General features: G+C 50.7%; 2 protein-coding genes across 2 annotated transcripts; both read right to left on the bottom strand.

Moving 5' to 3' along the window:
• Positions 1-238: 238 nt before the first annotated feature.
• Positions 239-6,007, bottom strand: fate1 (fetal and adult testis expressed 1). The gene is made up of 4 exons (XM_062963765.1): positions 3,334-6,007; positions 2,894-2,961; positions 2,335-2,401; positions 239-2,151 (listed from the first exon to the last, which is right to left on the bottom strand). The coding sequence occupies exons 1-4, from the start codon at positions 3,475-3,477 to the stop codon at positions 2,020-2,022; spliced, it is 411 nt and encodes a 136-aa protein (XP_062819835.1). The 5' UTR covers positions 3,478-6,007; the 3' UTR covers positions 239-2,019.
• Positions 6,008-15,399: 9,392 nt separating this feature from the next.
• Positions 15,400-20,705, bottom strand: prrg3 (proline rich and Gla domain 3). The gene is made up of 4 exons (XM_008119218.3): positions 20,548-20,705; positions 20,107-20,158; positions 17,633-17,796; positions 15,400-17,336 (listed from the first exon to the last, which is right to left on the bottom strand). Exons 2-4 carry the CDS (start codon positions 20,111-20,113, stop codon positions 16,752-16,754), a joined length of 756 nt encoding a protein of 251 aa, XP_008117425.1. The 5' UTR covers positions 20,114-20,158; positions 20,548-20,705; the 3' UTR covers positions 15,400-16,751.
• Between the last annotated feature and the right edge of the window lie 1,611 nt (positions 20,706-22,316).

Here is a 22,316-nt window from a genome sequence, read left to right on the forward strand (position 1 = left end):
GCTCTGTGTGCGCAGAAGGGCAGGCCCCACTTCCGGCAACCTGGACTGCCCACAAAAGGTGAGCCAGCAGGTGAAGAACGGAAGGCTCCATTTTCCCAGAGCTTCCACTTGGAGTCCCAAAGCCAGGTGTGGTGAGCAGCCCTATCAGTACAGATATCTTTCCATATTCAGGCAATGTCTCAGATCACCTCCCTTGCATCCTCTCCCCTCAGAGATCTCCTCCCCATACAGACACACATTTGCAATGAAGAAGTGTTTTATTAGAAATCTGAACATGCCACGGTTCGTCATGTGCTCCCAGCTGAACATCAGCATTGGGGCAGAGGTCTTGGCAGCCCCCCCTTTCCCTTGACTTCTTCAGATACCAATGGCAAATGCTGCAGCTGCGCATGGATACCTAAGGATACCTGGGAGTTGTGGATGAGTTCTCCATCCAGCTGTTTGCCAATGCACACCAACGCTGTGAGGCAGGAGTCCTTTCCTTCATTGTGTCAACATCAATGGCTATTTGGAAAGTTGGACATGCTATATACACACACACACATATCGGTTGTATTTCAGCCTTTGATTGTGCCTGCACGTGATGTCAGTGGAGATTCTGGATCTTCAAGCCAGCCTGTCACTGGGGATTCTGGGCCTGCAGACCAGCAGGAGAGTCAGCAAGAGATTTTAAACCCTGAAACTGAGCTGACTCTGTCTGAAGGCCATTCCAGAAAAGTAGTTCACTAGGGAAGCAAAGTTAGAAGCAGAGATGAGCTCAGAGGATATTCCAGGTGCACAGTCTAATGAGCAGTTAGATAGGAGATTTATGTTTCATCAACACAGGGCTGCTCAAAAAAGTTTGCAAATGTCAAGACACTTGTTAGCCAAAAAGTCCTTATCAGTTTTCCAGGAGAGACGGCATGATTTTCTGTCTATATTAGCAAGACCAGAAGGCTTTTTTTTGCCAGTCTGGTCAATGTTGGTGTTTGAGGATATATCTCTTGCCAAGTCAAGCCTGTTAAGGGGTTTCTAGTTCCTTGTTTCCTGTTGCTCATGTTCCATGCTTCCAGGAAAGATTGTTCCTGAATCTCATGTTTGGGATTTATCCTGTTTTTGTATTCCTGATTTTTTGATGCTACTCTTGTACTTCGAATTCTGTGGACTATTTCTAACATTTAGACTTTGGTTTTTATACTATTTTGCTGATTGCTTTTCACATGTATTCTTCAATAAACTGTTTTGCTATTTCACCTTGGACTGGAGTGTGGTGTTAAGTACAGAGGTGCTTTCCGGCCTTGGAGTACAACAATATCTTTGAGCATCCAGTGGGCAGAGCCGGTCCAACATAGAGGCCATTGTAAGCTCCCGTTTGTGGCGCATTGTCCCCGGGGGCGCCATCGAGGCACTCCTGCGGCAGCGACGGGGACCATTGGCTCCCTCCTCGCCGAATGCAGAAGGCCTCAACTGAGGTCTCGCGAGTCCTTGTGAGAACTTGCGAGAAGAGCTAGGCCTCAGTTGAGGACTTCCGCGTTCAGCGAGGAGGGAGCCGATGGTCCCCGCCGCGGCCGCCACTGCTGCCACCGCCGCTGAAATTATGTGCAGGGCCTTGGGGGGGGTGCAATTTTTTTGGGGGGGCGTGGCCACTAGGTTTGCCAACAAGGCGAAATTACCTAGGGCCGCCTCTGCCAGTGGGGCTTCCTTGGCCAGTCTCAGAAGATCTTTCCATCATACAAGACCAGCTAGGACCTCCCCCCCCCCATGCAGTCCCCCCACAACTGGGGCCTCTGGGGCAAAGGGGCAGGGGGTGGCTCTCCACAGTCATCGCCGTTCCCATGGGCTGATGCCCCTCTGGGCATCTCCCAGCCTCTTCCGCCAGACTCAGTCCCATTCTCTCTTCTCCTCCTGCTGTGGACCATAGCCATCCCACCTTCCGTCCTTTGAGGACCACTGGAAACTGCCATCTCCCAGGACATCCAGGTAACAGGTGGGCTAAAGGAACAAGCTGTGGGGGGCAGTGGTGAGGAGGACTCTACATCTTCACCTCCGAAGCCAGAGCCAGGCATTGAGGAGGCAGGCTGAAGCCAGGATCGAGTAGAAAAGCAGTTCCTTCTGGCGCCAGCCCAGGCTCTGTCCTTCCAGCACCCGGAGACGCCCCGAGATGTTCATCAGCTGCATTTCAGAGAAAGAAAGGAGGGGGAAAAGAGGGATCAGCACCTGCATCCCAGGGACAGGTGGACAGGCAGCCCCCAACGGGCCCCTCCTCGGATCAGAGGGAGAGCAGGTTCCCCCCAGAAGCAAGGAAGGAAGAACAGAAGGAGCCAAGGCCAGGAGACCAGGCTAGCATTTGGGTACCTGCTTCCGGACGGCCAGGCTGTCTGTGGGGCCAAATTCCTCCAGGACCAGGCTCACCTCCCGGGGACTAAGGAGGAGGGAAAGGCAGATGGGGCTCATCATCCCTGTCAGGGAGTCTGAGCTGTTAGGCTCAAAATAACCCTCAGTTGGGGTGATTCCAACCTAAATATAAATATAAATCTCATCTTCGAAAGAAGATAAAAGATAAAAATATCAGTGGACCTACATTTTGCATAGAGAGAGGCAAAATGTACATCTTCACAGGGATAAAGGAACAAGCAGAAGACCCAAAAATGGAGGAGACCATATGGTCAACCCAGGGCAGATTAAACAGAAAGTTCCCTCACAGACATTCAATTACTATATCGTCAAAGGGGAGGAGACAGTGGCTACAAGTAAAGAGTAGAGACAAAGCCTTTTGAAAAAAACATGCATAGGAATGTGAGGGAAGGAATCCCTCAGCTGACCTCTGTCTCTAGCCTAGTAGCTATTCACTGAGGACTGGAAACTTGATGACACAAGAAATGTGTGCAGCTCAGGAATGAAACTCAACACTTACCAGTCCTTCCTAGGCCCAGCAGCCACCTCTGCGGGGGGGCCTGCCCGCTCCTTTCGCCCCCGGTGTCCCTGTTAGGAGCAAAAGGCCAAGGGGTCAGTCTCTCCCACAAGCTGGAAGTCCTCTCCAAAAGCGCCCTAGGGAGACCCCAAAACAGGAGCCCTCCTCTACACTTGGAATCATAGAATCCCAGAGTTGGAAGAGATCCCAGAAAAGACCATGTAGCCCAACCCCCTTCTTTCTGCCAGGCAGGAAAAATGCTATCCAAGCCCCCCCCCCCCCCAACACACACACAAAGTCCAAGGAAGGACTCGAAGGCAGAGAGTTCCACTGTTGAACAGTTCTTCTCACAGTCAGGAAGTTCTTCCTCCTGTTCAGGTGGGATCTCCTTCCCTGCCCTTTGAACCCAAGCCAAGCCCATGCTTGGGGCGCAGGAGGAGTACCGGGCGCAGGCGCTTCTGGGCCCAGGGCAGGGAGAGGAAGCCCAGGGTGTGGGGCTCCAGCGAGAGTTGCTCCACCTCGGACAGGCGCCAGGACTGCTGTGGCCGGGCACCAAAGAGAGGCCTGGAAGCCACGACGTCCAGCATTTCTGCAAAAAACGGAGAGAAAGAGAAGGAAGAAGAGTCTTCATCCCTCTGTTGGGACACCAACTGTGCATACCCAGTTTACAGCCCCAGGAGCTCACAGCTCCTTCTCCCTAAATCAGGTGGGCACTCTTTGTGATACATGGGGGGGGGGGGGGCTGCTGAGGTTGCCCTCTGTCTCGAAGATGGAAAGGAGAGGGACTTCACTTGTTGGAAATAGCAACCTTCTATAAGCCTCCTATACTAGTTATTTGTTATGTTTATAATTGTGATTGCTTACTATATTGCATGCATATATTGATATGCAGTTTTTTCCTGAACTCTATGTTGTTTGAGGTTGTGGGAGGGACTGCAGACCACGTGACTAGATCTGGGACTGTTCTGTTGGAAACCAGGCAAGTGGGGTTTACATATGTTGGATATCATCCTGGACTACACAAGTCTCAATTAGTTATGTAGTGGATAGGTTAGAATGAGGGAAACCTCTTTCTATATATTCTATGCATGCCTAGATGGGCCTTTGCTGGTTTCCCTCTTCCTTTCCTGTTTACATCCACTTCCTACATTGTTGTTATAGTAATGTGAACCCTTTTAGGGATGAGGCAACTTCTTCTATCTAGATTGGAATGTTAATTGCCCCAAAGGCTTGGACATTGCAATCAGGCTTATCTCTTGCTCCTTTGTCTACTACCTGAGAAGGACACATTTTGCCCACTCTCTTGGCAAAATGTAGCTATTTAGATATTTTGTTATTTTCTACCTTCTTACCATCCTTAGATGCTAGCTTAGATAGCTAGTTACCTCCAATAACTTTTCTATCTACAATGGATTTCTTTTTATCTCAATAAATGCTTTTTTGAACTTTATTTATTTATTTAGTTACAGTATTTATATTCCACCCTTCTCACCCCGAAGGGGACTCAGGGCGGATTACAATGAACACATATATGGCAAACATTCAATGCCAACAGACAGACAACATACATTTTTTTCCAGCTTCACGATTCCGGCCACAGGGGGAGCTGTTGCTTCACTGTCCACTAGTGGCTGTACTTCCTCATTCCTTTCCTCGTGTTTTGCTGGCAGTTTTATAATGTTGTAAATTAGTTAAATTAGCCTCCCGCATAAAGCGTACCTAAATTTCCCTACTTGATGCAACTACAGATGCAACTGTCTTTCAGGGCTGCATAGGTCAACAGCAAGCCGGGTTATTTAATGGTCGGGGGCTTAACCCAACCCAGGCTTCAAACTCATGACCTCTCGGTCAGTAGTGATTTATTGCAGCTAGTTACTAGCCAGCTGCGCCACAGCCCGGCCCAAGGAGACTTTGCAATCCTTTGCCATCCCAAGAAACAAAGGCATCTCCAACCTCACCACACGTAAATTTCTGCTGCTTATGAATTGTGGTTCTGCCACTCTGCTGTATTTTTGAGGAATCACCCCCGAAAGAGGGTTATTTTTTTGAGTCTAACTGCTCATAGATTCCCAACAGTGATTGCTTACTATATTGCATGCATATATTGATATGCAGTTTTTCCTGAACTCTATGTTGTTTGAGGTTGTGGGAGGGACTGCAGGCCAAGTGACTAGATCTGGGACTGTTCTGTTGGAAACCAGGCAAGTGGGGTTTATATATCTGTGGAAAGAACAGGGTGGGAGAAAGAACGCTTGTCTGTTTGTCTGTATGTTGCATAGTTTCCAACATGTTCCAACAGACCTCCCAACCTCTGAGGATGCCTGCCATAGATGCAGGCGAAAGGTCAGGAGAGAATGCTTCTGGGACATGGCCATACAGCCTGGAAAACTCACAGCAACCCAGTGATTCCGACCATGAAAGCTTTCGACAACACACTTTAGCTTACAGAGATGCTGGGTGTTGTGATGCACAAGCTGTGAGTAAACACTCACGTGATTTTCTCCCTGGAGTTTGGCCATGGCTTTTTTTTTTTCGGTGTCAGGAGCAACTTGAGTCGCTTCTGGAGTGAGAGAATTGGCCGTCTGAAAGGACGTTGCCCAGGGAACGCCCGGATGTTTTGATGTTTTTACCATCCTTGTGGGAGGCTTCTCTCATGTCCCCGCATGGAGCTGGAGCTGATAGAGGGAGCTCATCCGCACTCTCCCCGGGTGGGATTCGAACCTGGTAGCCTTCAGGTCAGCAACCCAATCTTCAAGTCACTTAGTCCACTACGCCATCTGGGGGCTCCTGGCCATGTCTTGTGAGAAGGGGGATCTGGGGCTTGATCGGGACCACCTTCTCCCCCCCAACCTCCCTCCCTCCCTCCTTGGCCCCGCCCTTACCCGCAAGGCAGAGCCTCTCGGGGACGTGCATCAGGAAGGAGGGGGGCGGGGCCTCTTCTGGGGGGGCTGCTCCTGCCTCCCCCTCGGGGCCCGGGGCCCTCAGGCGGGGCGGGACCCGCATCCGTCGGCTGATGGCCTCTGTGAAGCTCGTGTCGCAGGGAAGGGCGCGCCGGCCCTGCTCTGGGCCAAGGCTCCACATTCGGAACGCCTCTCTGCCCCCCTGAACTCCCCTCCTCCTCCCCTCCCCCCTTTCTTGTCTTTTGGGGAGTTTGGGCGCACCTGTTCCCCCCCCCCTTTCTTCTATTATCCGCCGGTGACGTCAGCAAAGCCGGACCGCGCCGCCATTGGCTTAGACCTGCCCCGCCCCCTGCACCCCCCCCCCCACCGCAAGGCGCCGTAAGGAGCGGGGAATCCGGAGGGCGGGGAAGAGGAGGCCGGAACAGCCTCCGGGATGGATCCACAGGTGCCAATCAAGGTGGCAATTGCAACATTCACACGTATTTCAAGCAGACAAGAGTTCTTTCCCCCACCCTGAACATTTAACACATATATAAACTTCACTTACTTAATGTGTTGTCGAAGGCTTTCATGGCCGGGATCACAGGGTTGTTGTATGTTTTCCGGGCTGTATGGCCATGTTCCAGAAGTATTCTCTCCTGACGTTTCGCCCACATCTATGGCAGGCATCCTCAGAGGTTGTGAGGTATGGAGAAACTAAGCAAGGAAGTGTTGTCGAAGGCTAATTAGGGTGATTAACTGAAACATTAATGCTGGCTTCCCAGTGACAGACTCTTGCCACACCCTGGACTCTACACAGATATATATTCTTTCCTTTCCTTACTTAGTTTATCCACACCTCACAACCTCTGAGGATGCCTACCATAGATGTGGGCGAAACGTCAGGAGAGAATACTTCTAGAACATGGCCATACAGCCCAAAAGACATACAACAACCCATAAGCAAGGAAGGTTTATATATCTGTGGAAAGCCCAGGGTGAGAGAAGAACTCTTTGTCAGTTGGAGGCCAGTGTGAATGTTGTAGTTAATCACCTTAATTAGCATTGAATAGCTTCATCTCCTGGCTTTTTTCCTGCCTGGGGGCATCCTTTGTTCAGAGTCGTTAGCTGCCCCTGGTTCCCATGTCTGGAACTCCTGTTTTCAGAGTGTTGCTTCTTATTTACTGTTCTGATTTTTGAGGGGTTTTTTTAACACTGGTAGCCAGTACATGGTTTTCAGGAGGAAACCATGAAAATGAACAAAATCTGGCTATCCCAATGCTTCCAAGCACCTGTTTGGGACTCTGGAATCCCTCTCTCCCACCTGGGAAACCCACTGGGCGACTTTGGCCAAGCCATGCTCTTTATGCCTCTGAAAACCACATGAGAGCATCACTCTGACTCTTGCCACGAAGATGTCCCACAAAAGGAACAGAAAAGAGAATGGCAGTCATGTTTTTGGAAGCCAACAAGTGGGCGTCACAAATCGCAATCTGGAATGTGATGGCCTTTGGTGAAGTAACACATAGAGGCCTGGATGCATGAACGCTTCCCCTCAATGGATTGTCACCTTGTCGTAGTGCAGGGCTTGAGTGTTCCAATGAACGTAGTGCAGGGCTTGAGTGTTCCAATGAACGTAGAGCAGGGCTTGAGTGTTCCAATGAACGTAGAGCAGGGCTTGAGTGTTCCAATGAACGTAGAGCAGGGCTTGAGTGTTCCAATGAACGTAGAGCAGGGCTTGAGTGTTCCAATGAACGTAGTGCAGGGCTTGAGTGTTCCAATGAACGTAGAGCAGGGCTTGAGTGTTCCAATGAACGTAGAGCAGGGCTTGAGTGTTCCAATGAACGTAGAGCAGGGCTTGAGTGTTCCAATGAACGTAGAGCAGGGCTTGAGTGTTCCAATGAACGTAGAGCAGGGCTTGAGTGTTCCAATGAACGTAGAGCAGGGCTTGAGTGTTCCAATGAACGTAGAGCAGGGCTTGAGTGTTCCAATGAACGTAGAGCAGGGCTTGAGTGTTCCAATGAACGTAGAGCAGGGCTTGAGTGTTCCAATGAACGTAGTGCAGGGCTTGAGTGTTCCAATGAACGTAGAGCAGGGCTTGAGTGTTCCAATGAACGTAGAGCAGGGCTTGAGTGTTCCAATGAACGTAGAGCAGGGCTTGAGTGTTCCAATGAACGTAGAGCAGGGCTTGAGTGTTCCAATGAACGTAGAGCAGGGCTTGAGTGTTCCAATGAACGTAGAGCAGGGCTTGAGTGTTCCAATGAACGTAGAGCAGGGCTTGAGTGTTCCAATGAACGTAGAGCAGGGCTTGAGTGTTCCAATGAACGTAGAGCAGGGCTTGAGTGTTCCAATGAACGTAGAGCAGGGCTTGAGTGTTCCAATGAACGTAGAGCAGGGCTTGAGTGTTCCAATGAACGTAGAGCAGGGCTTGAGTGTTCCAATGAACGTAGAGCAGGGCTTGAGTGTTCCAATGAACGTAGAGCAGGGCTTGAGTGTTCCAATGAACGTAGAGCAGGGCTTGAGTGTTCCAATGAACGTAGTGCAGGGCTTGAGTGTTCCAATGAACGTAGAGCAGGGCTTGAGTGTTCCAATGAACGTAGAGCAGGGCTTGAGTGTTCCAATGAACGTAGAGCAGGGCTTGAGTGTTCCAATGAACGTAGAGCAGGGCTTGAGTGTTCCAATGAACGTAGAGCAGGGCTTGAGTGTTCCAATGAACGTAGAGCAGGGCTTGAGTGTTCCAATGAACGTAGAGCAGGGCTTGAGTGTTCCAATGAACGTAGTGCAGGGCTTGAGTGTTCCAATGAACGTAGAGCAGGGCTTGAGTGTTCCAATGAACGTAGAGCAGGGCTTGAGTGTTCCAATGAACGTAGAGCAGGGCTTGAGTGTTCCAATGAACGTAGAGCAGGGCTTGAGTGTTCCAATGAACGTAGAGCAGGGCTTGAGTGTTCCAATGAACGTAGTGCAGGGCTTGAGTGTTCCAATGAACGTAGAGCAGGGCTTGAGTGTTCCAATGAACGTAGAGCAGGGCTTGAGTGTTCCAATGAACGTAGAGCAGGGCTTGAGTGTTCCAATGAACGTAGAGCAGGGCTTGAGTGTTCCAATGAACGTAGAGCAGGGCTTGAGTGTTCCAATGAACGTAGAGCAGGGCTTGAGTGTTCCAATGAACGTAGAGCAGGGCTTGAGTGTTCCAATGAACGTAGAGCAGGGCTTGAGTGTTCCAATGAACGTAGAGCAGGGCTTGAGTGTTCCAATGAACGTAGTGCAGGGCTTGAGTGTTCCAATGAACGTAGAGCAGGGCTTGAGTGTTCCAATGAACGTAGAGCAGGGCTTGAGTGTTCCAATGAACGTAGAGCAGGGCTTGAGTGTTCCAATGAACGTAGAGCAGGGCTTGAGTGTTCCAATGAACGTAGAGCAGGGCTTGAGTGTTCCAATGAACGTAGAGCAGGGCTTGAGTGTTCCAATGAACGTAGAGCAGGGCTTGAGTGTTCCAATGAACGTAGAGCAGGGCTTGAGTGTTCCAATGAACGTAGTGCAGGGCTTGAGTGTTCCAATGAACGTAGTGCAGGGCTTGAGTGTTCCAATGAACGTAGTGCAGGGCTTGAGTGTTCCAATGAACGTAGAGCAGGGCTTGAGTGTTCCAATGAACGTAGTGCAGGGCTTGAGTGTTCCAATGAACGTAGTGCAGGGCTTGAGTGTTCCAATGAACGTAGTGCAGGGCTTGAGTGTTCCAATGAACGTAGTGCAGGGCTTGAGTGTTCCAATGAACGTAGAGCAGGGCTTGAGTGTTCCAATGAACGTAGAGCAGGGCTTGAGTGTTCCAATGAACGTAGAGCAGGGCTTGAGTGTTCCAATGAACGTAGAGCAGGGCTTGAGTGTTCCAATGAACGTAGAGCAGGGCTTGAGTGTTCCAATGAACGTAGTGCAGGGCTTGAGTGTTCCAATGAACGTAGTGCAGGGCTTGAGTGTTCCAATGAACGTAGTGCAGGGCTTGAGTGTTCCAATGAACGTAGTGCAGGGCTTGAGTGTTCCAATGAACGTAGTGCAGGGCTTGAGTGTTCCAATGAACGTAGTGCAGGGCTTGAGTGTTCCAATGAACGTAGTGCAGGGCTTGAGTGTTCCAATGAACGTAGTGCAGGGCTTGAGTGATCCAGTGAACGTAGTGCAGGGCTTGAGTGTTCCAATGAACGTAGTGCAGGGCTTGAATGTTCCAATGAACGTAGTGCAGGGCTTGAGTGTTCCAATGAACGTAGTGCAGGGCTTGAATGTTCCAATGAACGTAGTGCAGGGCTTGAGTGTTCCAATGAACGTAGTGCAGGGCTTGAGTGTTCCAATGAACGTAGTGCAGGCTTGAGTGTTCCAGTGAACGTAGAGCAGGGCTTGAGTGTTCCAATGAACGTAGTGCAGGGCTTGAGTGTTCCAATGAACGTAGTGCAGGGCTTGAGTGTTCCAATGAACGTAGTGCAGGGCTTGAGTGATCCAGTGAACGTAGTGCAGGGCTTGAGTGTTCCAATGAACGTAGTGCAGGGCTTGAATGTTCCAATGAACGTAGTGCAGGGCTTGAGTGTTCCAATGAACGTAGTGCAGGGCTTGAATGTTCCAATGAACGTAGTGCAGGGCTTGAGTGTTCCAATGAACGTAGTGCAGGGCTTGAGTGTTCCAATGAACGTAGTGCAGGGCTTGAGTGTTCCAGTGAACGTAGTGCAGGGCTTGAGTGTTCCAATGAACGTAGAGCAGGGCTTGAGTGTTCCAATGAACGTAGAGCAGGGCTTGAGTGTTCCAGTGAACGTAGTGCAGGGCTTGAGTGTTCCAATGAACGTAGAGCAGGGCTTGAGTGTTCCAGTGAACGTAGTGCAGGGCTTGAGTGTTCCAATGAACGTAGAGCAGGGCTTGAGTGTTCCAATGAACGTAGAGCAGGGCTTGAGTGTTCCAATGAACGTAGAGCAGGGCTTGAGTGTTCCAATGAACGTAGAGCAGGGCTTGAGTGTTCCAATGAACGTAGTGCAGGGCCTGAGTGTTCCAATGAACGTAGAGCAGGGCCTGAGTGTTCCAATGAACGTAGAGCAGGGTTTGAGTGTTCCAATGAACGTAGTGCAGGGCTTGAGTGTTCCAATGAACGTAGAGCAGGGTTTGAGTGTTCCAGTGAACGTAGAGCAGGGCTTGAGTGTTCCAATGAACGTAGTGCAGGGCTTGAATGTTCCAATGAACGTAGTGCAGGGCTTGAGTGTTCCAATGAACGTAGTGCAGGGCTTGAGTGATCCAGTGAACGTAGTGCAGGGCTTGAGTGTTCCAATGAACGTAGTGCAGGGCTTGAATGTTCCAATGAACGTAGTGCAGGGCTTGAGTGTTCCAATGAACGTAGTGCAGGGCTTGAGTGTTCCAATGAACGTAGTGCAGGGCTTGAATGTTCCAATGAACGTAGTGCAGGGCTTGAGTGTTCCAATGAACGTAGTGCAGGGCTTGAGTGTTCCAGTGAACGTAGTGCAGGGCTTGAGTGTTCCAATGAACGTAGAGCAGGGCTTGAGTGTTCCAATGAACGTAGAGCAGGGCTTGAGTGTTCCAATGAACGTAGTGCAGGGCTTGAGTGATCCAATGAACGTAGTGCAGGGCTTGAGTGATCCAATGAACGTAGTGCAGGGCTTGAGTGTTCCAGTGAACGTAGTGCAGGGCTTGAGTGTTCCAATGAACGTAGAGCAGGGCTTGAGTGTTCCAATGAACGTAGTGCAGGGCTTGAGTGTTCCAATGAACGTAGTGCAGGGCTTGAGTGTTCCAATGAACGTAGTGCAGGGCTTGAGTGTTCCAATGAACGTAGTGCAGGGCTTGAGTGTTCCAATGAACGTAGTGCAGGGCTTGAGTGTTCCAATGAACGTAGTGCAGGGCTTGAGTGTTCCAATGAACGTAGTGCAGGGCTTGAGTGTTCCAATGAACGTAGTGCAGGGCTTGAGTGTTCCAATGAACGTAGTGCAGGGCTTGAGTGTTCCAATGAACGTAGAGCAGGGCTTGAGTGTTCCAATGAACGTAGTGCAGGGCTTGAGTGTTCCAATGAACGTAGAGCAGGGCTTGAGTGTTCAAATGAACGTAGTGCAGGGCTTGAGTGTTCAAATGAACGTAGAGCAGGGCTTGAGTGTTCCAATGAACGTAGTGCAGGGCTTGAGTGTTCCAATGAACGTAGTGCAGGGCTTGAGTGTTCCAATGAACGTAGTGCAGGGCTTGAGTGTTCCAATGAACGTAGTGCAGGGCTTGAGTGTTCCAATGAACGTAGAGCAGGGCTTGAGTGTTCCAATGAACGTAGTGCAGGGCTTGAATGTTCCAATGAACGTAGAGCAGGGCTTGAGTGTTCCAATGAACGTAGTGCAGGGCTTGAGTGTTCCAATGAACGTAGTGCAGGGCTTGAGTGTTCCAATGAACGTAGAGCAGGGCTTGAGTGTTCAAATGAACGTAGTGCAGGGCTTGAGTGTTCCAATGAACGTAGAGCAGGGCTTGAGTGTTCCAATGAACGTAGTGCAGGGCTTGAGTGTTCCAATGAACGTAGTGCAGGGCTTGAGTGTTCCAATGAACGTAGTGCAGGGCTTGAGTGTTCCAATGAACGTAGAGCAGGGCTTGAGTGTTCCAGTGAACGTAGTGCAGGGCTTGAGTGTTCCAATGAACGTAGAGCAGGGCTTGAGTGTTCCAATGAACGTAGAGCAGGGCTTGAGTGTTCCAATGAACGTAGTGCAGGGCCTGAGTGTTCCAATGAACGTAGAGCAGGGCCTGAGTGTTCCAATGAACGTAGAGCAGGGTTTGAGTGTTCCAATGAACGTAGTGCAGGGCTTGAGTGTTCCAATGAACGTAGAGCAGGGTTTGAGTGTTCCAGTGAACGTAGAGCAGGGCTTGAGTGTTCCAATGAACGTAGTGCAGGGCTTGAATGTTCCAATGAACGTAGTGCAGGGCTTGAGTGTTCCAATGAACGTAGTGCAGGGCTTGAGTGATCCAGTGAACGTAGTGCAGGGCTTGAGTGTTCCAATGAACGTAGTGCAGGGCTTGAATGTTCCAATGAACGTAGTGCAGGGCTTGAGTGTTCCAATGAACGTAGTGCAGGGCTTGAGTGTTCCAATGAACGTAGTGCAGGGCTTGAATGTTCCAATGAACGTAGTGCAGGGCTTGAGTGTTCCAATGAACGTAGAGCAGGGCTTGAGTGTTCCAGTGAACGTAGTGCAGGGCTTGAGTGTTCCAATGAACGTAGAGCAGGGCTTGAGTGTTCCAATGAACGTAGAGCAGGGCTTGAGTGTTCCAATGAACGTAGTGCAGGGCTTGAGTGATCCAATGAACGTAGTGCAGGGCTTGAGTGATCCAATGAACGTAGTGCAGGGCTTGAGTGTTCCAGTGAACGTAGTGCAGGGCTTGAGTGTTCCAATGAACGTAGAGCAGGGCTTGAGTGTTCCAATGAACGTAGTGCAGGGCTTGAGTGTTCCAATGAACGTAGTGCAGGGCTTGAGTGTACCAATGAACGTAGTGCAGGGCTTGAGTGTTCCAATGAACGTAGTGCAGGGCTTGAGTGTTCCAATGAACGTAGTGCAGGGCTTGAGTGTTCCAATGAACGTAGTGCAGGGCTTGAGTGTTCCAATGAACGTAGTGCAGGGCTTGAGTGTTCCAATGAACGTAGTGCAGGGCTTGAGTGTTCCAATGAACGTAGTGCAGGGCTTGAGTGTTCCAATGAACGTAGTGCAGGGCTTGAGTGTTCCAATGAACGTAGAGCAGGGCTTGAGTGTTCCAATGAACGTAGTGCAGGGCTTGAGTGTTCCAATGAACGTAGAGCAGGGCTTGAGTGTTCAAATGAACGTAGTGCAGGGCTTGAGTGTTCAAATGAACGTAGAGCAGGGCTTGAGTGTTCCAATGTACGTAGTGCAGGGCTTGAGTGTTCCAATGAACGTAGTGCAGGGCTTGAGTGTTCCAATGAACGTAGTGCAGGGCTTGAGTGTTCCAATGAACGTAGTGCAGGGCTTGAGTGTTCCAATGAACGTAGAGCAGGGCTTGAGTGTTCCAATGAACGTAGTGCAGGGCTTGAGTTTTCCAATGAACGTAGAGCAGGGCTTGAGTGTTCCAATGAACGTAGTGCAGGGCTTGAGTGTTCCAATGAACGTAGTGCAGGGCTTGAGTGTTCAAATGAACGTAGTGCAGGGCTTGAGTGTTCCAATGAACGTAGAGCAGGGCTTGAGTGTTCCAATGAACCACTGAAGTCATGCCCTCCCGGGGGGGGGGGGGGGGCGGCACAAGGGAGGTTTCAGACACAGCACGATCCAAAACCTCAATGGCAGATCAGGCAGAAGATAACATGGTACATGTTACAACTGCTGTGAAGATGGAAGAAGGCTGCAAGAGACTGAGAGGCCACCATTGTCATCTTAACCATGCCACTGATTAGAACCGTCACTCTGTGAAGACTGTGTCTTGATAGGCTGTGCACCAACCTCCACACATTAAATAAACTCACGCACAGGTGTCTTCGAAGAACTTGGAAGGCCATTATACTTGAATAATGAGGGATCACCTAAGTAAGTAAGGGCCCAACTCTCTTCTCTTGGAAATGTGGCCTCCCCAGGGCCTTCTGCAGCTCACTGCTGAAATTGTGGCTGGAATGAAAGGCCATGGAAAGGACCCCCCCCCCCCCCCCCAGTCTTAGGAGCTGTCCTGCGTTGCAAACTGTTGGAAATGTATGGCACCTTGCAGGTGTTTTAGAAACAGAGCTGTTGTGATGCCAGGAAAATCCCATAAGGAAAGTCCCATAATGTCTCAGCCAATGACAAGGCAATACCAGTCTTTCAGCTTCCATTGGGAGATCCTCCATCCTCAATGCAGGCACCCTCAAGACAGATGTGCTATAGCCAGGCTTTAGCACAGCAGGTTAATCCCCAAGCTGCAATAAATCTTGTCAACCAGAGAGTTAAGAGTTCGAAGCCCGGGTCAGGGTGAGCTCCTGACCTTTAGCCCAGCTTCTGCCTACCTAGCAGTTCGAAAACAAATGTGAATAGATAGATAAGGTAGGTAATGGTTTTCCCCTAACGTTAAGTCCTGTCGTGACTAACTCTGGGGGTTGGTGCTCATCTCAATTTCTAAGCCGAAGAGCCGGCGTTGTCCGCAGACACCTCCAAGGTCATGTGGCTGGCATGACTGCATGGAGCGCCATTACCTTCCCGCCGGAGCGGTACCTATTGATCTACTCACATTTGCATGTTTTCAAACTGCTAGGTTGGCAGGAGCTGGGGCTAACAGCGGGCGCTCATTCCGCTCCCGGGATTTGAACCTGGCACCTTTCGGTCTGCAAGTTCAGCAGCTCAGTGCTTTAACGCACTGTGCCACCAGGGGCCCTTACGAATAGATAGATAGGAACTGCATTAAAGCAGGGTTACGAACAAAGAAAGCTCTTTGGCAGGGAGATGGAGCGACAGCACCCCCTGGTGGCCAGAACCAAGCACAGCCTCCAAAGATGCCGAAAGATGGGAAAGCTTATATTTACCTCTGTTTGTTGTCTGTCATTGTTATAATCGGGATTGACTGTTTGCAGTATATGTGTTCTGTGATCTGCCCTGAGTCCCCTTCAAGGTGAGAAGGGTGAAATATAAATACTGTAAATAAATAATAACAAATAAATTGATACCAACTGTGCAAACCGGTTCCATATTTTGTTTTGAAATTGGCCGCAGATGTCAAGAAGCCCCACATCCTAGCCCAGCTTTGGGTTTGCCCATCTGACCCCAAGGGAGGACAAACGGCGTGTGAAAGTAGCACCCCAACACAGAATGAACCCACTCCCCAATTTGGCAGACAAGCAGCACATTGAAAGGGGAGACTGTCTCCCCAGAGAGAGAGATCTGTGGGGTCTTCTCAATGGCAAAGGGGCAATCTGTGAGTTAGCACGTGTTGGTGGAGAAAATAACACCTCCTCCCCACCCCTCCACCCCCAGTTGCACCACTTGCTCTCAGCACCACGTCTCTGGCCCATGCAAGGAATAACCCACCCGGCTCCCATTTGAAATCACAATTTCTCTTGGTTTAAACAAAATGTATAAATACAACAAAGCAGCACACAACAAGAGACCACAGATATTATCTGGCTTAGCACCCTTGAAAAGGAGGTGTCTCTGTGTGACAGCATCTGCGTATGTCTGTGTGTGTGTGTGTGTGTGTGTGTGTGTGGAAGGTGGGGACACATGGGGTCCAGGGCCAGGTCGTAACCTGGTCCAGCTCCATTGCCTTGGGGGCCCTTGGGGAGGAGGGGGTTTGGTGGAGGAGGAGCCCAGAGCGGCCTTGGTAATGTGCAGGCAAGACCAGGGATGTGTCTGTAAGCAGCCTTTTTCTGAGTGGGGGAGCCTTGCCATATAGATAATGACAAACGGAGGGAGGGAGAGGGCCTTCTTTGGATGGGGAGGTTGAGTGGTGCTGAGGGGGAGGCAGAAGGACATCCCTGGGGAGGGAGGGAAGGAGACAAAGCAACCCAGGGGAAGGGATATGAGCAGCAGGCCAAGGGAAGTGTAGAGTGAAGGATGAGGAGGCAAAGGTAGTGGAGAAGGAGCAGTCCTCAGCCTCCCCAGGACGGACTCACACTTGCCAGGACCAACAAACCCTCCTCCTGCCTCTCAAATGCAAAGTGGAGAACAGGACAGACCTCCTGCACTGTCCCTTGGCCCTCATGATGAGAAGCCCTATCTGTATGCAAGTCTGATGGCTGGAAGGCCTGGTCCTGGAGGTAGCCTCCTCTCAAGCCCCGCAGAGAGAGAGAGAGAGAGAGAGAGAGAGAGACTGCTGCCTCCTGAGAAGCCACTGTCTCGCAACTCAGGGTCCTCTGCTTGACGCCTGGAGGTGCAGAATGCACATCTCAGTCCTCTCTTGTGTTCAGTGCTGTCCCACAAGCAAAGGGGGCCGGGTATCAGTGGGTTCCTGGCGAAGGAGGCAATAAGGCTGCTCCGTGGGGGCACTGGCTGGTGAGTCCTGATAGCTCGTCCACACAGCTACTTTGCAGCAGCAACAGCAACGACGATCTCCTCGTATTTGGGGGGTGGGTCACTGTAAGAGAGGCTGGGCTCTTCGCAAGCGCTGCTGCTCCCGCTGCCCCCGCTGCTGACCACTGGCTGTCCGGTCACCTCTTCGTAGGATGGGGGAGGGGTGGCACTGGACAGTCGAGTTGGGGCAGGGAGAGAGGGGGGCCGCAGGGAGCTGTCCGAGGGGCCGGGGGCCCTCTGCCCCCACCGGCCTTCACCAGGCCCCCCTCGGCTACCAGTGCTGGTGACACCAGCGTCCCTATGCTCCCGAGCCCCGTGGGCCTCGCCGTGGCCATGCTGGGAGGCCTCGCGGTAGACCATCACACGGGGCAGCCCCCTCCCCCCGCGGCTGGCGAGGTAGCGGCTCTGGGCATAGGAGGGCCGGTGGCGTGTGGCCTTCTGCAACTGGCAGCGCCAGATGATGAAGAGGCCGATGACAATGAGGAGGGCCACCCCCAGCAGGGGCACCGCCACGTACATGGCGTCCGAGCGGCCGGAGCCCTCACTGCTGCCAGGATCCTTGACCGAGAAAGCGTAGCCACGCCAGAACTCCATCTGCAGTGGGAGGCATTCCAGAAAGGAGAAGGCAGTTAAGAAGGCAAAACAGCAACAGCAGCAACAGCTTTAGCACTTTGAAGACCTTGGGTTCCAATGGAGAAGGGGGGTCCAGGTTAGCTCTGCCCCTCCAAGAGCACCCTGGGAGGTGGTGCAAAGGGTTCCTGGGCAGTAGCTAGGGAGGGCAAGGGGCCCCTAAGCGGGTGCATCCACAAATGCCCCTCCACCCCCACCCCAGCAGCCATAGTGGAATGGAATGCCATGCAATAGAATGGAGGTGAGATCCCACTCCCTACCGTCTTCTCCTTGTTCTCAAACACTTCCTTGACCTCCTCGAAGCTGCAAATCTCCTCCAGGCACTCACGCTCCAGGGTGCCCTGCCGGAACTCCTCCAGGAACGCATTGGCTCGGGGCAGGCGGCGCCGGAGCAGCGAATGGGCCTTCTGGGCCGCCAGGAAGGCTAAGGGGCAGGGGGAGGGGAAGAGGGGGCAGTGAGGGGTGGAGCTCTCCTTCATCCCCCCCCCCAGCCCTCCCTCCCCCCTCCATACACATATGCATACACATCTACACATACAAACTTGTATGTCAGACATGGCCACACGGTAGTCCATGCGCTGGTTATATCCTGAATAGAGTACTACAATGCGCTTTACAACTGATGTGTGGCAATGGGAGATAATAATAATAATAATAATAATAATAATAATAATAATAATAATAATAATCAGCTGATGACCCAAAATGCAGACTGTGCAAGGAAACCGACGAAACCATTGATCATATTCTCAGCTGCTGTAAGAAAATTGCACAGACTACAAACAGAGGCCCAACTATGTGGCCCAAATGATTCATTGGAATTTATGCCTCAAGTACCATTTCCCAGCAGTAAAGAACTGGTAAAAGGTAAAGGTTTCCCCTAACATTAAGTCCAGTCGTGTCCGACTCTGGGTGTTGGTGCTCATCTCCATTTCTAAGCCAAAGAGCCGGTGTTGTTCATAGACACCTCCAAGGTCATGTGGCCGGTATGACTGCATCGAGCACCGTTACCTTCCCACTATTGATCTACTCACATTTGCATGTTTTCGAACTGCTAGGTTAGCAGAAGCTGGAGCTAACAGTGGGTGCTCACTCCGCTCCCCAGATTCGAACCTGCAACCTTTCGTTCTGCAAGTTCAGCAGCTCAGTGCTTTAACACACTGTGCCACTGGGGGCTCCAATAATAATAATAATAATAATAATAATAATAATAATAATAATAGTAATAATAAATTTGCTGGACTAAATAATTTTCCCTGCATGTCTCACGGACCTTATTTTAGCTCTCGCAGCCCATCAGTGGACTGCGGCCCACAGGTTGGGAACCATTGGTATACAGCAGTAGTTCCCAAGCTTTTGGCCTCCATGTGTTTTGGACTTCAGCTCCCATAATTCCTAACAGCTGGTAAGATGGCTGGGATTTCTGGGAGTTGAAGTCCAAAACACCTGGAGGTACTACTGGAATACGGCATTGAATAATTGCCTTTTGTATGCGTAAACCGCCCTGAGTCCCTTTGGGGAGAGAGGGCAGATTAAAAATAAAATTTATTATTATTATAAATCTGGTAAATAAAGAAATTGTTGGAATCTATGAGTGGTTAAGCTCAAAAATAACCCTCTTTAGTGGGTGATTCCTTAAAATACAGCAGAGTGGCAGAACCACGATTCATAAGCAGCAAAAGCTTATGTGTGGTGAGGATGGAGAAGCCTTTGTTTCTTAGGATGGCAAAAGATTGCAAAAGTCTCCCTGAAAGTTCAAAAAGTATTTATTGAGGTAAAATGAAATCCATTGTGGATAGAAAAGGTTTTGGAGCTAACTAGCTCTCTAAGCTAGCTTCTAAGGAAGGTAAGCAGGTAAAAATAACAAAAAATATCTAAATAACTACATTTTGCCAGGAGAGTGGCAAAATGTGTTCTTCTTAGGTAGAAGACAAAGGAGGAGAGGATAGTGATATGGTTGCTGACCGCATGGTCAAGCCTTTTTGGGGCAATTAACATTCCAATCTAGATAGAGGAAGTTATCTCATCCCTGAAGAGATCACATTGCTAAAACAACAAGGATTGGTGTGTGTGTGTGTGTGTGTGTGTGTCAGGAGGAACCGGAGTTGCTTCTGGAGTGAGAGAATTGGCCGTCTGCAAGGACGTTGCCCAGGGGACGCCTGGATGTTTTGATGTTTTACCATCCTTGTGGGAGGCTTCTCTCATGTCCCCACATGGAGCTGGAGCTGGTAGAGGGAGTGTGGGGGTGGGTGTAAACAGGAAAGCAACAGAGGGAAATCAGCAAAGGCCTATCTAGGAATGCATGGAATATAGAAAGGTTTCCCTCAGTCTAATCCAGTGGTTATCAAACTTATTTGGCCTACTGCCCCCTTTCTAGAAAAAATATTACTCAGTGCCACCTGGAAATTATTTTTTAAATTTTTAATAGAAATTAAACAGAAAAATATATGTATTAATGTTTCTATCTTTTTCGTAAAATATAATAAAGAAAGGTGCAAATTAGAAACATTGAAGTTTGAAATGATTAAACTATTTTTTTAACTCAGAATACAGTTATTCATCACCCCCAAATGCACCTGTGGCCATCACCGCCCACCTGGATCACTACAGCGCCCACCAGGGGGCAGTAGCGCCCACTTTGGGAATCACTGGTCTAACCTGTCTAATAGATGAGACTTGCGTAGTCCAGGGTGATATCCAACAGAAATAAAGAAATAAATCCAGGGGCACTTACTGGCCATGGTCCGTTCTCCTTGCCCACGGGGTCACTTGGGGTCTCGGCCCATCTGTGGGGAGGAGGAGGAGGGAGAGGTGTCAGGTCAAGGAAGGGGAAACCCAGGGAGGGGTCTCTTCCCGAGACGAGGCGCTCCTTTGCAGGGCCTCCAGAGCCCCCCTCCCATCATTGAAATAAGGATGAAGAGATGGATGAATGGAATAAGGATAAACAGAGGGAAGGAGGGGCCATTCAGGGAGGGACCCTTTCTCGCCCCCGCCCCCCCCCCGGCCGGAGGAGGAAGTTGCCATGGCAACAGCGAGGAGGCGTGAGGGGGAGGCAGCCTCTGACGTCACCTGGACAACCAACCCCCCCCCACACACACACCAATTAGGAGGGAGTGATGAAGAGAGGGATGGAGGGAAGGCTTCCCTTTGCCCCACCCTTCCCGCTCGCCCTCACCTCGGCCCCGTCGCCCCACCGGAGGAGGAGAGGGGCAGGCAGGCTGTAGCGGTTCCGTCCAGCGGCGGGAGACGCCCGTCGGGCGGGAGAGAGGGGAGGAGAGGGGGGGGGGTCCTCGGGAGGGGCGTGGCCCGGGCGCGCGTCCTGGCCAATCAGGTCCGCGGGGGAAGCCGGACACAGCTGCTGACGTCAAAGCGGAGCCCGGAGGGGAGGGGAGGGGGCCCGCCAAGTCTTCTGGGGAGTGGAGTCTTCAGCACCGCGGACAGCGCCTGCGCCGCCCCGTCCGGCCACCAGGGGGCGCCGCTGCAGCGCTTAAGAAAGCAGAGGTTGTGAGGTCTGTTGGAAACTAGTCAAGTGGGATGTGTTGTCATGGCCGGGATCACAAGGTTGTTGTATGTTTTCCGGGCTGTATGACCATGTTCTAGAAGTATTCTCTTCTGACGTTTCGCCCACATCTATGGCAGACAGGCATGTAGCCGGGCCGGGGGGGGGGGGGGGCTTGAGGGGCTTCAATGGTCCATGAGAAGGCCTTACATGTATTATTTAAACTGTTACGTTTATTCATATCATGATCTGATCACCATGCTCAATATATCCCATATGCAAGGGGTATTGAGATAATGATACAAAAGGTTTGTTATAGTAGACCCTCTCCCACTCAGACTCAGCCCCTCCCTCACCCGAAACAAAATTCCAGCCCCTCCCGAAACAAAATCCTGGCTATGGGCCTGATGGCAGGCATCCTCAGAGGTTGTGAGGTATGGAGAAACTAAGCAAGGAAGGTTTATATAAGGTAAAGGTAAAGGTTTCCCCTGACGTTACGTCCAGTCATGTCTGACTCTGGGGTGTGGTGCTCATCTCCATTTCTAAGCCGAAGAGCAGGTGTTGTCCGTAGACATGTAGCTGGCATGACTGCATGGAGCGCCGTTACCTTCCTGCCGGAGCGGTAACTATTGATCTACTCACATTGGCATGTTTTCGAACCTCTAGGTTGGCAGGAGTTGGAGCTAACAGCGGCCGCTCCCGCCGCTCCCGGGGCTTGAACCTGGGACCTTTCGGTCTGCAGCTCAGTGCTTTAACGCACTTTGCCACCGGGACTCCTTAAGGTTTATATATATCTGTGGAAAGTCCAGGGTGAGAGAAGAACTCTTTGTCAGTTGGAGGCCAGTGTGAATGTTGTAATTAATCACCTTGATTAGCATTGAATAGCTTCATCTCCTGCCTTCTTCCTGCCTGGGGGCATCCTTTGTTCAGAGTCGTTAGCTGCCCCTGGTTCCCATGTCTGGAACTCCTCTGTTTTCAGAGTGTGGCTTCTTATTTGCTGTTCTGATTTTTGGTTTTTTTTTAATACTGGTAGCCAGATTTTGTTCATTTTCATGGTTTCCTCCTTTATGTTGAAGTTGTCCACATGCTTGTGAATTTCAATGGCTTCTCTGTGTAGTCTGACATGATAGTTGTTGGAGTGGTCAAGGATTTCTGTGTTCTCAAATAATATCCTGTGTCCAGGTTGGTTCATCAAGTGCTCTGCTATGGCTGATTTCTCTGGTTGAGTTAGACTGAAGTGCCTTTCATGTTCTTTGACTCGTGTTTGGGCAATGCTGCGTTTGGTGGTCCCTATGTAGACTGCATGGTATGTGGTAGACTCCTGCAGAGGTGAGAGGATCCCTCTTGTCCTTCGCTGACCGCAGCATTTGTTGGATTTTCTTTGTGGGTCTGTAGATAGTTTGTAGGTTGTGCTTCTTCATCAGTTTGCCTATGCGGTCAGTGGT

This window comes from Anolis carolinensis, unplaced genomic scaffold (genome assembly GCF_035594765.1).
Source record: "Anolis carolinensis isolate JA03-04 unplaced genomic scaffold, rAnoCar3.1.pri scaffold_12, whole genome shotgun sequence".
Taxonomy (NCBI): Eukaryota; Metazoa; Chordata; class Lepidosauria; order Squamata; family Dactyloidae; genus Anolis; species Anolis carolinensis.